General features: G+C 42.5%; 1 protein-coding gene across 10 annotated transcripts in view; it reads right to left on the reverse strand.

Moving 5' to 3' along the window:
- Positions 1-14,758, reverse strand: part of PLA2G4A (phospholipase A2 group IVA) — a 118,052-nt gene that overhangs the window by 45,307 nt on the left and 57,987 nt on the right. For all 10 annotated transcript variants that reach the window (XM_056523618.1, XM_056523620.1, XM_056523619.1 and 7 more), the window contains 4 exons: positions 14,407-14,444; positions 5,716-5,860; positions 5,152-5,288; positions 2,666-2,888 (listed from right to left, as the gene is read on the reverse strand). In XM_056523618.1, coding sequence (XP_056379593.1) covers positions 2,666-2,888; positions 5,152-5,288; positions 5,716-5,860; positions 14,407-14,444 — 543 coding nt within the window. The remainder of the gene's footprint in view (positions 1-2,665; positions 2,889-5,151; positions 5,289-5,715; positions 5,861-14,406; positions 14,445-14,758) is intronic.

A 14,758-nucleotide genomic window follows, 5' to 3' on the forward strand; every position in this document is an offset into this window, starting at 1 on the left:
TATATTTATTAATGACATTTAATGAAATTAATTAATTAATTAATTAATTAATTTATTTATTTATTTAAAGTGGCCGTGTATAAAATAAGAATACATTAAACCAGTGTTTCCTATCTAGGGTGCCTCCAGCTGTTGCAAAACAACAACTCCCAGCATACCCGGACAGCCAAAGGCTGTCCGGGCAAGCTGGGAGATGTAGTTTTGCAACAGCTGAAGACACCCTGGTTGGGAAACACTGCCCTAGACAAAAGAAAGTACAATAAACATAAATTAGATACACTACAGAAAAAGGAAGCAAGAAAGGACACTGCCGCCAGGGCTTACAATTTTCCTGTTCTATTTATATAGTCACTTTTATTTGACTTTTATTTATTTTTTTAGTTTGATCCCTTTTCTATGGCTATAGCCTCGGCCTATGTCATTTTTCATTTCATGTCATGTTTAGTTATGTCCCTTTGACACTTATTCCGTTTCCCGTCAATTGCACAATACCACAAAGCTTGTTTTTTTTATTTTTTTTTTACACTTACATACATGAGCGCTACGGTCTACTTGTTCACTGTTTTGGAACATATTTAATGCGGTTATTATGACACATTCTTCACAATGACTGGGCAAACTCTCTCTAACTCTGCAGCTACATATTTCAGAAGTAAATCATGAAAGGTTTAGGCAAGAGTCCAATAACGCTACGTAAATTGAATCAATAAAACTTTTTAGTTTGGCACACAATGCCCCATTTCTTACAACTCTATCCCGAAATAACTTTAAATCCAGATATTGCTGATTGTCTTAAAGGGGTATTCCAGGAATTTTTTTTTTTTATTTGATTATGCTACAGTAAAGTTAGTGTAGTTCATAATATAGTGTCTGTACCTGTGTGTGACGGTTTTCTCACAATTCTTCTGTGATTTTCACCCAATATTTATTTTTATCAGCATACAAAATGACTGCTGTCTCAGATTTTTCCCAGGTTGCAATGCGGCCGAGACCGGACTCACTAGTCAGCTGATGACAGGGAGCCTGTCTGCTTCAATGGGTGGAGCGATCACTTGGTGGGAGAGAGATCAACTGCAACTAATGAAACAGCTGTAGGCACCCTGATTGAAAACCACAGGTGTTTTTTTTTCAATGGGTGGGGGTGGCTGATGTGTGAGAGGGAGGAAAATGGAATTGTGGGATTTGTAATCAAAAAAAGAAAAGTCAAACAGGAAATACAAGTTCACAAAAAGCTAGCCACAGTATTATGGTAATCTCATGACATAGCCATTTAGCCCCAAGACAAGCGCAGATCCTTCCTAAGCATGTCCATTACTGTCTGCCAGGTACGTACTAAAATCACCTTATGGTGGAGAACCCCTTTAAGTATATATCAAAAAAATAAATTATAGCCTGAGACTGGGGTAAAAGACAGAAGATAAAAGTGGTTGTTTTAAGATTGGTAAAGAGACTTTTTATTTTTTTTTATGAACCTCGGCCCTTGAACATAGGAAATTTTTTAAAACCACTTGAAAACTAATTTTCATCAATCTATCCACTAATTCTAGATTAACAATCATGTTGGCACTGAAGATAAAAGGAGATTTCCGTTTGTCTTTAAAGGGTACTCCAATGGAAAACTATTTTTTTCAAATTAACTGGTGCCAGAAAGTTAAACAGATTTGTAAATTACTTCTATTTAAAAATCCTAATCCTTCCAGTACTTATCAGCTGCTGTATGCTCCATAGGAAGTTGGATTTCTTTCTGGAATTCTTTTCTGTCTGACCACAGTGCTCTCTGCTGACACCTCTGTCTGTATCAGGAACTTTCCAGCAAATCCCCATAGAAAACCTATCCTGCTCTGGACAGTTCCGTGATACAAACAGAGGTGTCAGAGGTGTCAGAAATACAACTTCCTGTGAAGCACACAGGAGCTGATAAGTACTGGAAGGATTGAGATTTTTAAATAGAAGTAATTAACAAATCTGTTTAACTTTCTGGCATCAGTTGATTAAAAAAAAAATTGTTTGCCACTAGAGTACCCCTTTAAAATCTTCCCACAAACTAGTAACAGTGTAAAAATAAAAAATAAATACTAACCCCAAAAATCACCACTGCTCTACTCTGATGTCAATCCGGTGTCACCACACACCACTCTGATGTCACTTTGGTGTCACCACCACAGTACTCCACAGTGTCACCACTGAACCACTCTGGTGTGCCCTGCCGGAAGTGATTCTGCAGCCAATCACTAGACTCAGAGGTCAGTTGACCATGCCCATTTTGCTCATTTGTATTCTTTTTCGGGTTAAGAAGACACAAACATGGCACAATTTGAAATGCATCTTTTCTACTTGTGTAATTTCTGTGAAAATCAGATGTAAAGTGAATAATAAATATGAGCCACTGAATGACAAATTGCATTTATAAATCTATGATAAATATTTTCAGTTTTTAAAGACTGAACCTACTCCTAGACTGTTACAACTCAGCAATCCGTCATGATGCACCAGGACACTTTTTGATAAATTCCTGGAAAGAACAAGACTAGATGAATGTATTCCTGCCAATACGATTACAGGCTTCTTTGTCATTGGCGAGCCAAGGAAGGAAAAACCATTTCCCTTCCCATCTGTTATCGGCAAATTTATGAAGCAAAGGCAAAAGAGAAAAAAGAAATCTTACATGTTGGATGAGTGTTTCTCCAATGAGCATAGAAAAGATGTCAGTGAATGTAACCGGCTGTCCGGCGCTCTTCTTCTTCCATAAAGCTTCAATATAGCGCTTGATTTTCTGGGGGGTCAGTAAAAGAAGGGGGCTGTAGCTGACATTGTGCATCACCTCTTGGTTGATTTCTTTTGGACCTTTCTTTGGGAATTCAGGGTGAGAGTAAAGTGTGGACATATACCTGTAATAGATTGTGGCAGACAAAAAGATCATAAATCTATCACATCAAGTCTTGCCCCATTCCCCCCAAAAAGCCCTGCCCATTTCCCACTATTCCCATTCCTTTTAAGAGTGAGGTGCAAAAGTGTCCAGAAAGTGTTCAAAACGTATAACAAATATGGCTCAAGTCATGTAGGCTACCGTATATACTCGAGTATAAGCCGACCTGAATATAAGCCAAGGCCCCTAATTTCACCCCAAAAACCCAGGAAAAGTTATTGACTATAAGCCTAGGGTGGGAAATACAGGGTGATGATCATCCCCCCCTGTCATCATCCAGACCCCCGTCATCATCCAGACCCCCGTCATCCAGACCCCTGTCATTAACACCCCCGTCATCATCACCCTGTCATCATCCAGACCCCCATCATCATCACCCTGTCATCATCACCCTGTCATCATCCAGATCCCTGTCATCATCACCCTGTCATTATCCCCCTCGTCATAATCTCCCTCCTTTATCATCATCATCATCTGTCAATCCCTTCAACCAGTGGTCTTCAACCTTCGGACCTCCAGATGTTTCAAAACTACAACTCCCAGCATGCCCGGACAGCCATCGGCTGTCCGGGCATGCTGGGAGTTGTAGTTTTGAAACATCTGGAGGTCCGCAGGTTGAAGTCCACTGCGGCCTTCTTCATCATCCAAACCCCCCCTTTAGTTTTCTACTCACCTCCCTTCAGTGAGAAGGAAGGGTAAGCTGGTCCGGGCCATCTATGCTGCAGGGACCGTTCAGTGGGGAGGGTTAGTCGTTCCGAGCTGTACATCTTCACCGGGAGGCCCTCTTCTCCGCTCCGGGCCAAGCCCCGTACTAGTGACGTTGCCTTGACGACGATGCACAGGGACGTTCATGCGCAGGGACAGATGTACAGCCCGGAACAACTAACCCTCCCCACTGGACGGTCCCTGCAGCATAGATGGCCAGGAGCAGCTCACCCTTCCTTCCCACCGAGGGGAGGGGAGTAGAAAACTAAAGGGTGGTGGTGGTGGGGGGGGGTCAGGATGATGACGAAGGCCGCAGTGGTCTTCAACCTGCGGACCTCCAGACAGCCATCGGCTGTCCGGGCATGCTGGGAGTTGTAGTTTTGCAAAATCAGGAGGTCTGCAGGTTGAACACCACTGAGAAGGGATTGATAGGCGGAGAGTTCACTCGAGTATAAGCCGAGGGGGGCGTTTTCAGCACGAAAAATCGTGCTGAAAAACTTGGCTTATACTCGAGTATATACGGTAGTTTTCCCATGCAAACCACTGTTTTAAACAGAACCCATTTGGAGGGTAATATTACAGGTTATGGATGATAATAAATAATAACAATAATAATAATTTCTTTATGTATGTAGTATACGTAGTATACATAGATTCCGCAGCACTGTACACTGTTCACTCAAATTACAAGATTTATGTGGACAGAATGTTGATCCAGGGTTTTATTCTGAAGCCATATTGGTATGGGGGAAGTGGCATCAGCCTTATGTTTTTTTTCCAGTTTTTTTTTTCTGGATCAACACAGTAGAGATAAAGATTGAACTTGCTCTGGCTTTTTTAAACCTTATAAACTATGTTACATTGTAGTAATTGAACAGTCTCCTGCAGAGGCCATTTACATAAAAATGTATAACAAAGTCCCAATAGAAGTGGAAAAAGTTGGCACTGCTAACACGCGGAACAAAAGGCTTAGTGTGTTCAGCAGCATAGACTCTTGCTTATAAATTGCTCACTGGTGCTTACATGATGCTCAGTCAAAAGAATACCACTTAGAAGCAATATAGGAAGAGATTAGACGGCACTCACGATTCACTGCAATCCATTTGTTTCATATCTCAGGTCTTCAGATACAGACGATGGCCAACGGGCCGTTTCACGCTATGACGCGCTTCCTCATGACCTCTGGCCATTGTCTGTATCTGAAGACCTGAGACATGAAATAAATGGATTGCATTGAATCGTGAGTGCCGTCTAAGCTCTACGTATATCATTTACATGGAAAAAAACATATAGATCATAAGTTTGTGAGGCTGAAAATAAAAAAAACATACATCCCCAGTTCATCCCATTATCCTGCAGTGTTAATCCAGAGTAAGTAAAAAAAAGAACTCATGTGCCTGGCCTTAGAGAAAAAAACCTGATTCAAAATAAATCCCTTTCTCTAGAATCAAGGAACTACAACCTATAAACTTGTTACACTCCAGAAAGTTTCCCAGTAAATAGTAAAAATAGCCAATTACCATGTAGATCCAGATAAACCGGCAATATATGTGATACAGTCCAGAACTCCCGATTCAAACAAAGCCTTCATCACCCCAGAAAAGCCAACCATGGCACGAAAACCACCTCCGGAGCCAAGGACTGCAATGACCGGTGCCTACAAAAAAAAAGTGATTTCTAAGTAAACGGAGACCGAAAGCACCAAAAGTCATCTACGCATTTTGCGTCTGTATTATGGCTGCATGTCCCGGCCCAACCGCAGGTCTGATGACCTGAATGGACAGCTCTTAGTATTATCCATCAGACCTGCAGTGGTGTATGGAGACATTTCAGCCATTTTTCCTTTTGGAGGAATGCAAATTTGCACACTTTTTTCCCCATGAAGCACTGCCTGAAAATAAGTATCTTCAATAAGACCCACAACCTGCATTTTTCCTAACCCTGCCCTGTACTGATGATGAACAAGAACCCTGAAACGTATAGTGGCTCTTCCTTTAGAAGGAAAGTTTTCTTCCTTATGTATAAAGAAATACACTGAGCTCCACTGTCCACTAACTATAGAAGTAGATGTAATGACAACCTACATCTCTGGAAGTGGAATACAAATCTTTGCTCTGTTCAGGTCCCAATAGCTTCTTTATTCCATCGATAACTGTATGTTTTCGTTTCTGCCGATAGAGTTTTTCTTGATCGCACAGAGCCATGCTGAACCTCAGGTCACTGGACGAACTGTGTACAAATAAAAACAGAACTTACAACATCACATTACAACAAAGTGATCAGCAGGGGCGTAGCTATAGAGGTAGCAGTCACACCGGGGCTCTGGTGCCTAAGGGCAGGGCCCCTTACACGGCTTGTAGTCCGGACACCCCCCCCCCCCCCAACTCATCTTTACTGAATCTGCCAGACAAACATTTTAGGATTCTCACTACAGCAAAATCCTCAACTCTATACAAACCCCCTACATGTATTACACTGCCCCATATAGTATTAGATCCCTCTGTGCAGCTGTAGAGTATTAGGTCCCAACATTGTCTCTATAGATTATCAGGCCCAAACATTGCCCCCATAGGTTATTATGCCAGAAACATTACCCCATAGTATATTATGCCCCTCACATTACCTCATAGTATATTACGCCCCTCACATTTCCTCATAGTATATTACGCCCCTCACATTTCCTCATAGTATATTACGCCCCTCACATTACCTCATAGTATATTATGCCCCTCACATTTCCTCATAGTATATTACGCCCCTCACATTACCTCATAGTATATTATGCCCCTCACATTACCTCATAGTATATTACGCCCCTCACATTTCCTCATAGTATATTACGCCCCTCACATTACCTCATAGTATATTATGCCCCTCACATTACCTCATAGTATATTACGCCCCTCACATTTCCTCATAGTATATTACGCCCCTCACATTACCTCATAGTATATTATGCCCCTCACATTACCTCATAGTATATTATGCCCCTCACATTTCCTCATAGTATATTACGCCCCTCACATTACCTCATAGTATATTACGCCCCTCACATTACCTCATAGTATTTTACGCCCCTCACATTTCCTCATAGTATATTACGCCCCTCACATTTCCTCATAGTATATTACGCCCCTCACATTACCTCATAGTATTTTACGCCCCTCACATTTCCTCATAGTATATTACGCCCCTCACATTACCTCATAGTATATTATGCCCCTCACATTTCCTCATAGTATATTATGCCCCTCACATTACCTCATAGTATATTATGCCCCTCACATTTCCTCATAGTATATTATGCCCCTCACATTACCTCATAGTATATTACGCCCCTCACATTTCCTCATAGTATATTATGCCCCTCACATTTCCTCATAGTATATTACGCCCCTCACATTTCCTCATAGTATATTACGCCCCTCACATTTCCTCATAGTATATTACGCCCCTCACATTACCTCATAGTATATTATGCCCCTCACATTTCCTCATAGTATATTACGCCCCTCACATTACCTCATAGTATATTACGCCCCTCACATTTCCTCATAGTATATTATGCCCCTCACATTACCTCATAGTATATTACGCCCCTCACATTACCTCATAGTATATTACGCCCCTCACATTTCCTCATAGTATATTATGCCCCTCACATTACCTCATAGTATATTATGCCCCTCACATTTCCTCATAGTATATTACGCCCCTCACATTACCTCATAGTATATTACGCCCCTCACATTTCCTCATAGTATATTATGCCCGTCAATTTGCCCCCATTGTATATTACCCCCCTCATATTGCCCCCAATTGTATTTTATCCCTCTAAATTTTGTCCCCATTGTATATTAGCCCCCTCCTATTGCTCCCCTTTCTATATTATCCCCCCATATTGCTCTCTTTCTATATTATCCCCCTCATATTGCTCCCCTTTCTATATTATCCCCCTCATATTGCTCCCCTTTCTATATTATCCCCCTCATATTGCTCCCCTTTCTATATTATCCCCCTCATATTTCTCTTTCTATATTATCCCCCTCATATTTCCCTTTCTATATTATCCTCATATTGCTCCCCTTTCTATATTATCCCCCTCATATTGCTCCCCTTTCTATATTATCCCCCTCATATTGCTCCCCTTTCTATATTATCCCCCCTCATATTGCTCCCCTTTCTATATTATCCCCCTCATATTGCTCCCCTTTCTATATTATCCCCCTCATATTGCTCCCCTTTCTATATTATCCCCCCATATTGCTCTCTTTCTATATTATCCCCCTCATATTGCTCCCCTTTCTATATTATCCCCCTCATATTGCTCCCCTTTCTATATTATCCCCCTCATATTGCTCCCCTTTCTATATTATCCCCCTCATATTGCTCCCCTTTCTATATTATCCCCCTCATATTGCTCCCCTTCCTATATTATCCCCTCATATTTCCCTTTCTATATTATCCCCTCATATTGCTCCCCTTTCTATATTATCCCCCTCATATTGCTCCCCTTTCTATATTATCCCCCTCATATTGCTCCCCTTTCTATATTATCCCCCTCATATTGCTCCCCTTTCTATATTATCCCCTCATAGTGCCCACTTTTGTATAATATCCCCCTCACATTGCCCCCATCGTATATTATGCCCCTCACAGCATGAAAAAAAAAATCACTCACCTCTCCATCGTGCCCCTGCAGCTGCTGCCGCTCCTCTTTTCTCTGCTTCCAGTGTGGACAGCCTCTTGCTAAGCCGCTGCCACACAGGAAGCCCGGGCTGGAGTGACAGGATGAAGCTGCTGGCTCCTTCCTTTCACTCCAGCTGCCGGTGCATATTGAATGCTGGGTGAGTCTTAAAGGCGCACACAGTGCTGCAGGGCAGGAGAAGTGATGAAAGAAGCGCCATGTGAACTGCACTTTTTCTTTATTCCTTTTTAGAGCGGGTGGGCAATAGGGCGGGGAGGGGGGGGGGGGGGATTGATGGACCAGCCTTGCAGGGGGAGAGATTTCTTTCAGGGGACGGAGCTGCATCCCCATAAAGAGGGATGCAGCCTATGCCTGGCGCAAGGGGCGGACAGAGACAGCAGAGGGCCCCTGTGCAAAGAATGTGCCTGGGCCCCCATTCCCCCTACCAAAAAAAAGGACTATGCCAGTACTGCAACTCACATTAATCTGCATTAGGTAGGCAGCAGTTCCCCCACATTAGGTAGCATAGTTTCCCCACATTAGGCAGCATAGCATAGTTTCCCCACATTAGGTAGCATAGTTTCCCCACATTAGGTAGCATAGTTTCCCCACATTGGGTAGCATAGTTTCTCCACATTAGGTAGCATAGCTTCCCCACATTAGGTAGGATAGTTTCCCCACATCAGGTAACATTGCATAGTTTCCCCACATTAAGTAGCATAGCATAGATTCCCCACATTAGGTAGCATAGTTGTCCAACATTAGGTAGCATAGCATAGTTTCCCCACATTAAGTAGCGTAGCATAGATTCCCCACATTAGGCAGCATAGTATAGTTTCCCCACATTAGGTAGCATAGTTTCCCCACATTAGGTAGCATAGCATGGTTTCCCCACATTAGGTAGCATAGCATAGTTTCCCCACATTAGGTAGTATAGTTTCCCCACATTAGGTAGCATAGCATAGTTTCCCCACATTAGGTAGCATAGCATAGTTTCCCCAGATTGGGCAGTGTAGCATAGATTCCACACATTAGGTAGCGTAGCATAGATTCCCCACATTAGGTAGCATAGTTTCCCCACATTAGGTAGCATAGCATAGATTCCCCACATTAGGTAGCGTAGCATAAATTCCCCACATTGGGCAGCGTAGCATAAATTCCCCACATTAGGCAGCGTAGATAGTTTCCCCACATTAGGTAGCATAGCATAGTTTCCCCACATTAGGTAGCATAGCATAGTTTCCCCACATTAGGTGGCATAGTATAGTTTCCCCACATTAGGTAGCATAGTTTCCCCACATTAGGCAGCATAGCATAGTTTCCCCACATTAGGTAGCATAGTTTCCCCACATTAGGTAGCATAGCATAGTTTCCCCACATTAGGTAGCATAACATAGTTTCCCCACATTAGGCAGCATAGCATAGTTTCCCCACATTGGGCAGCATAGCATAGTTTCCCCACAATAGGTAGCATAGTTTCCCCACATTAGGTAGTATAACATAGCTTCGCCACATTAGATAGCATAGCATAGTTTCCCCACACTAGGTAGCATAGCATAGTTTCCCCACATTAGGTAGCGTAGCATAAATTTCTCACATTAGGTAGCATAGTTTCCCCACATTAGGTAGCATAGCATAGATTACCTACATTAGGTAGCGTAGCATAAATTCCCCACATTAGGCAGCGTAGCATACATTCCCCACATTCGGCAGTGTAGATAAATTCCCCACATTAGGCAGCGTGGCATAGTTTCCCCACATTAGGTAGCATAGTTTCCCCACATTAGGTAGCACACACACTCACTTTCACCTGGCCTGCGCTACTTACATCTGCCTGAGAGGACTTCCTGGCGGAGGTGCGCGCTATAAGTGACGTCATCGCACGCGATGCGCAGGACGTCGGTGTCCCGTCACCGCGCTTGCGATGACTTCACTCACCGCGTGCACCTCCGCCAGCAAGTCCCCGAAGGCAGATGTAAGTAGCAGTTTAGTGACGGGGCAAGACTGGTTGCCCCGTCATATGTGCACCGGGTCCCCCGATAGGGCCAGCCCAGCGTGTGAGGGGGCCCGCCACCTTTTCAAAGGATTCTGACAGATTGACTTACTGTATGTAGTCAGTCAATCAGTCAGCAAGCAGTGTACAGTGACGGGCCCCCCAGCGGTCAGTGAGTGACAGACACAGTCACTCACTGACAAGCAAAAAAATAAAAAAAGACATGGCCGTCCGGGCCCCCCTGAAGCTCGGGCCCCTTAGAGGAGTATGGGTTGTACCCCCCTGATGGCGGCCCTGCCAAAGGGGGCCCCAGAACACATCATCCCCATAAGAGATCAGTATTTTAATTGTCATATGGGGCCCTGTTGCAGATTTTGCATCTGGGCCCAGAAGCGTCCTCATATTTGTCTGTGAGCTGACATACATTCACCAGGAAGGCATTCATTCATAGCAGAAAGACACAGCTACATCTTGTGTGGTAGACGCTCATCACTCTTTTTGAGAGCAAAAACTTGATTCCAATAGTCACATAGCACCAGGACATTCCATAGCCCCATACATTCCAATGTTTGATTTTCACCAATGGGAGGATATCTTTAGGAATACGTTAAAGGGTTTATCCAGGAAAAAACTTTTTTTATATATCAACTGGCTACAGAAAGTTAAACAGATTTGTAAATTACTTCTATTAAAAAATCTTAATCCTTTCAGTACTTATGAGGCGATGAAGTTGAGTTGGTGCTCTCTGATGACTCGGGAACCGCCCAGTTTAGAAGCAAATCCCCATAGCAAACCTCTTCTACTCTGCGCAGTTCCCGAGACAAGCAGAGATGTCAGTAGAGAGCACTGTTGTCAGACAGAAAACAACAGCTCAACTTCAGCAGCTGATAATTATTGAAAGGATTAAGATTTTTTAATAGAAGTAATTTACAAATCTGTTTAACTTTCTGGAGCCAATTGATATAAAAAAAAAAAAAATTGTTTTTTCCTGGAATACCCCTTTAAAAGTCACATGACACCAGAAGCTACTATAGTCTGCCACATGTTCTAAGGACATCTGGACTTCATTAGTATTAAAGGGGTACTCCGCGGCTCAGCGTTTGGAACAAACTGTTCCAAGCTTGTGACGTCATTGCCCCGCTCCCTCAATGCAAGTCTATGGGAGGGGGCGTGACGGCTGTCACGCCCCCTCCCATAGACTTGCATTGAGGGGGCGTGATGTGACGTCATGAGGGGGCGGGGCTATGATGTCACAAGCTCCTGGCGCCAGGTCCAGTGGTCGGAACAGTTTGTTCCAAACGTTAAGCAGCGGAGTGCCCCTTTAAGGCGCCTAATTCAAAGAGAGAACACATTTTAGGGACTTAGAGGATGGGAATGGGACGTCACACAGAGAGGCCAGAGACAAAGCAAAGAATGTAATTGGAAGAGGCAAAAATGAGTTATGATTATGAATTATATACACATACATAAAATTACCATATCACAAGCTACACCTTTGGTGAGCAGATATATATATATATATATATATATATATATATATACACTGGCATGGAAGCGCATAGAGAGTGTACTGGAAAAGTCATAGAAAGCACAATGCATTTATATTCATCCTGTGTGTGTTACAAGGTGACCAAGTTTGGACAAGTTGGACAAATCATCAGTATTCAGTCAATAAATTATAAAAATCTTTTCCCAAGTATAACAATATTGTTTTCACTGCACTCTACAACCTCAGTTCATTAAAATCTCCAATCTTTATAATATTTAAATTACGGTATACACCATGTGGACAAATTCACATCTAGTACACATATGATCTAAACTTACAAGAATATAGATTGTTTCCCAAACAGCCAGAAACGTGCACATCAAGAAGAAGTTGATACTCGAAGTAGATGTCTTTTATCGCCCATCTTAAAGGGTACCTTTCATCAAAAAAACTTTTGATATATTATAGATTAATGTATGCAGAATAACTTTCCAATAGTATGTTATTAAAAAATATGCTTCTTTCTATTTAATTTTCCACTTTGAAAAAAAGACCACTAGGGGTCTCCCTACCAGTCCTTTTTTATAGATTTCAGACTCATGCTGGAGTCCTAAATCTCAGACTGCAGCCGGGACACAGACAAGCACAGCACTGCTCCCTGGCAGTGAGCAGTGCTGACTTTGTCTGTGTTCCGGCTGCAGTTTGAGATTTAGGACTCCTGCATGAGTCTGAAATCTATAAAAAAAAAAAAAGGACTGGTAGGGAGACCCCTAGTGGTCATTTTTCAAAGTGGAAAATTAAATAAAAAGAAGCATATTTTTAATAAGATGCTATTGGAAAGTTATTCTGCATACATAAATCTATAATATATAAAAAGTTTTTTTGATGACCCCTTTAATGATGACCCCTTATGGATATAGGAGTTTTATAGACAAAAAGATATAGTACTTGATACACGTTAAAAATAAGTATTTCACCTAAAATGTGTTCAATTGCTTTGATGGTTGTCCCCTGATGAACCTCAACATTAAAGGGGGGAGAAAAGCGTTGAGACCTTACTTTTATCTTTTTATCTGGCCTATTCATTTGCTTTGAATGAAACTTCTGAACTTTTTTGAAGTGTTTTGTACATTATCGTACTTTTGTTCGGGAAACAGTCAGCATAGGGTCAAGGAGGGTTATCTAAATGTAGAAAGGACTAAGACAAGGGTAGACTAAAAATCTGTTTCCCGTATATCAGGTATTGTACATTTTTGTGTATCTAACCTAAAGCATATTCATTAGAGATCATTAGGATGGAAGACAGAAGACATCTACTTGTGAGTGTCTCAATCTATCCATATGTCCTAGTTCTTGATGTGCACGTTTCTGGCTTTATACATCATTACAGCCAAGTTTGGGAATTATCTGTTTTCTCGTGACTTTTGAACATATGTATACTAGATGCAGATTTGGCCCCAGGGTGTACATAATATTAAAAAATAGTCTATAAAAGTGTGTACTTGCACACCTTATCAGGAAATATACAGCCAGACCAACCCAACACTAATAACACAAGTTGTTACAATGCGGAGAGGTATATGGATATGTTTGTTTACTTATTTATGCATACTGGGGAAGATTCAATGATTTCTAAGTGACTAACAAATAAAGTAAGTGCAGTGAACACAATAAATTGTAAAACCTTTAAAGGGGTACTCCGCTGCTCAGCGTTTGTAACAAACTGTTCCGAACCCTGGAGCCGGCGCCGGGAGCTCGTGACGTCATAGCCCCGCCCCATCATGACATCACGCCCCATCCCTCAATGCAAGTCTATGGGAGGGGGCGTGACGGCTGTCACGCCCCCTCCCATAGACTTGCATTGAGGGGGCGTGATGTAATGAGGGGCGGGGCTATGATGTCACAAGCTCCTGGCGCCGGCTCCAGCGTTCAGAACAGTTTGTTCCAAACGCTGAGCAGCGGAGTACCCCTTTAATGGCTTTAACCTGGCATTTCAAGGCTGGTATCCTGTATTCTGGTATTACTTTTTACTCTGCTGAGTGGTTGAAGTACTAATGGCAATGAAGGAAATGGAGGCAATAGGTAATATGATCCAGAAAGTGCAGAAAAATTGATAAAAATCCCTTGTTTGCTCAAAAGAAATATTTGATTAACACGTAGGATTGTATATCTGTATGATACATACATTAAAGGGGTAGTCCAGTGGTGAAAAACTTATTATAAGTTTGAGATCGCGGGGGGTCCGACCGCTGGGGTCCCCTGCGATCTCTCTGTACGGGGGCCAGGCTCTACGGCCAGATAGCGGGTGTCGACCACCGCACGAAGCGGCGGCTGACACACACCCTCAATACATTGCTATGGCAGAGCCAGAGATTGCCGAAGGCAGCGCTCCGGCTCTGCCATAGAGTTGTATTGAGGGGGCGTGTCTGCCGCCGCTTCGTGCGGTGGTCGACACGCCCCCTTCCCGCGGGCTGTTGGGGCCCCGTACAAGAGATCGCGGGGGACCCCAGCGGTCGGACAAGTTGTTCACCACTGGACTACTGCTTTAATATTTTATTATTATAAAAAAACACATTTTTACACTTATACATTTTTATGATACATACCATTCTTCTAGCGAGAATCCCAGGAAAACCTCTGTAACCTAATAGAGGACAGAATGATGTAAATTATCCCATAGCAATAGATACCATGTATATAATAAAAATGTAAAAGAGTGATGCTGTATATATATCTCAATAATGTAGAATCCCAAGCCCGCGGTGAGGAAGGACTTGATACCTTATATAAAATACAATCAATAGCGATTGTATCATCTTAAACTTTATTTCACAAAATATTGGTTACTGAACGACAGGCAGCATGATGGGCTCCCTCATCACAAATAGCTATGCTTTATTCTGGAACGCTGCGGCATGTCAGAGTATATAGGGGTAGGGAGTGAGGTGCCATCTTGAC

This window comes from Hyla sarda, chromosome 6 (assembly GCF_029499605.1).
Source record: "Hyla sarda isolate aHylSar1 chromosome 6, aHylSar1.hap1, whole genome shotgun sequence".
In the NCBI taxonomy this organism is placed as follows: Eukaryota; Metazoa; Chordata; class Amphibia; order Anura; family Hylidae; genus Hyla; species Hyla sarda.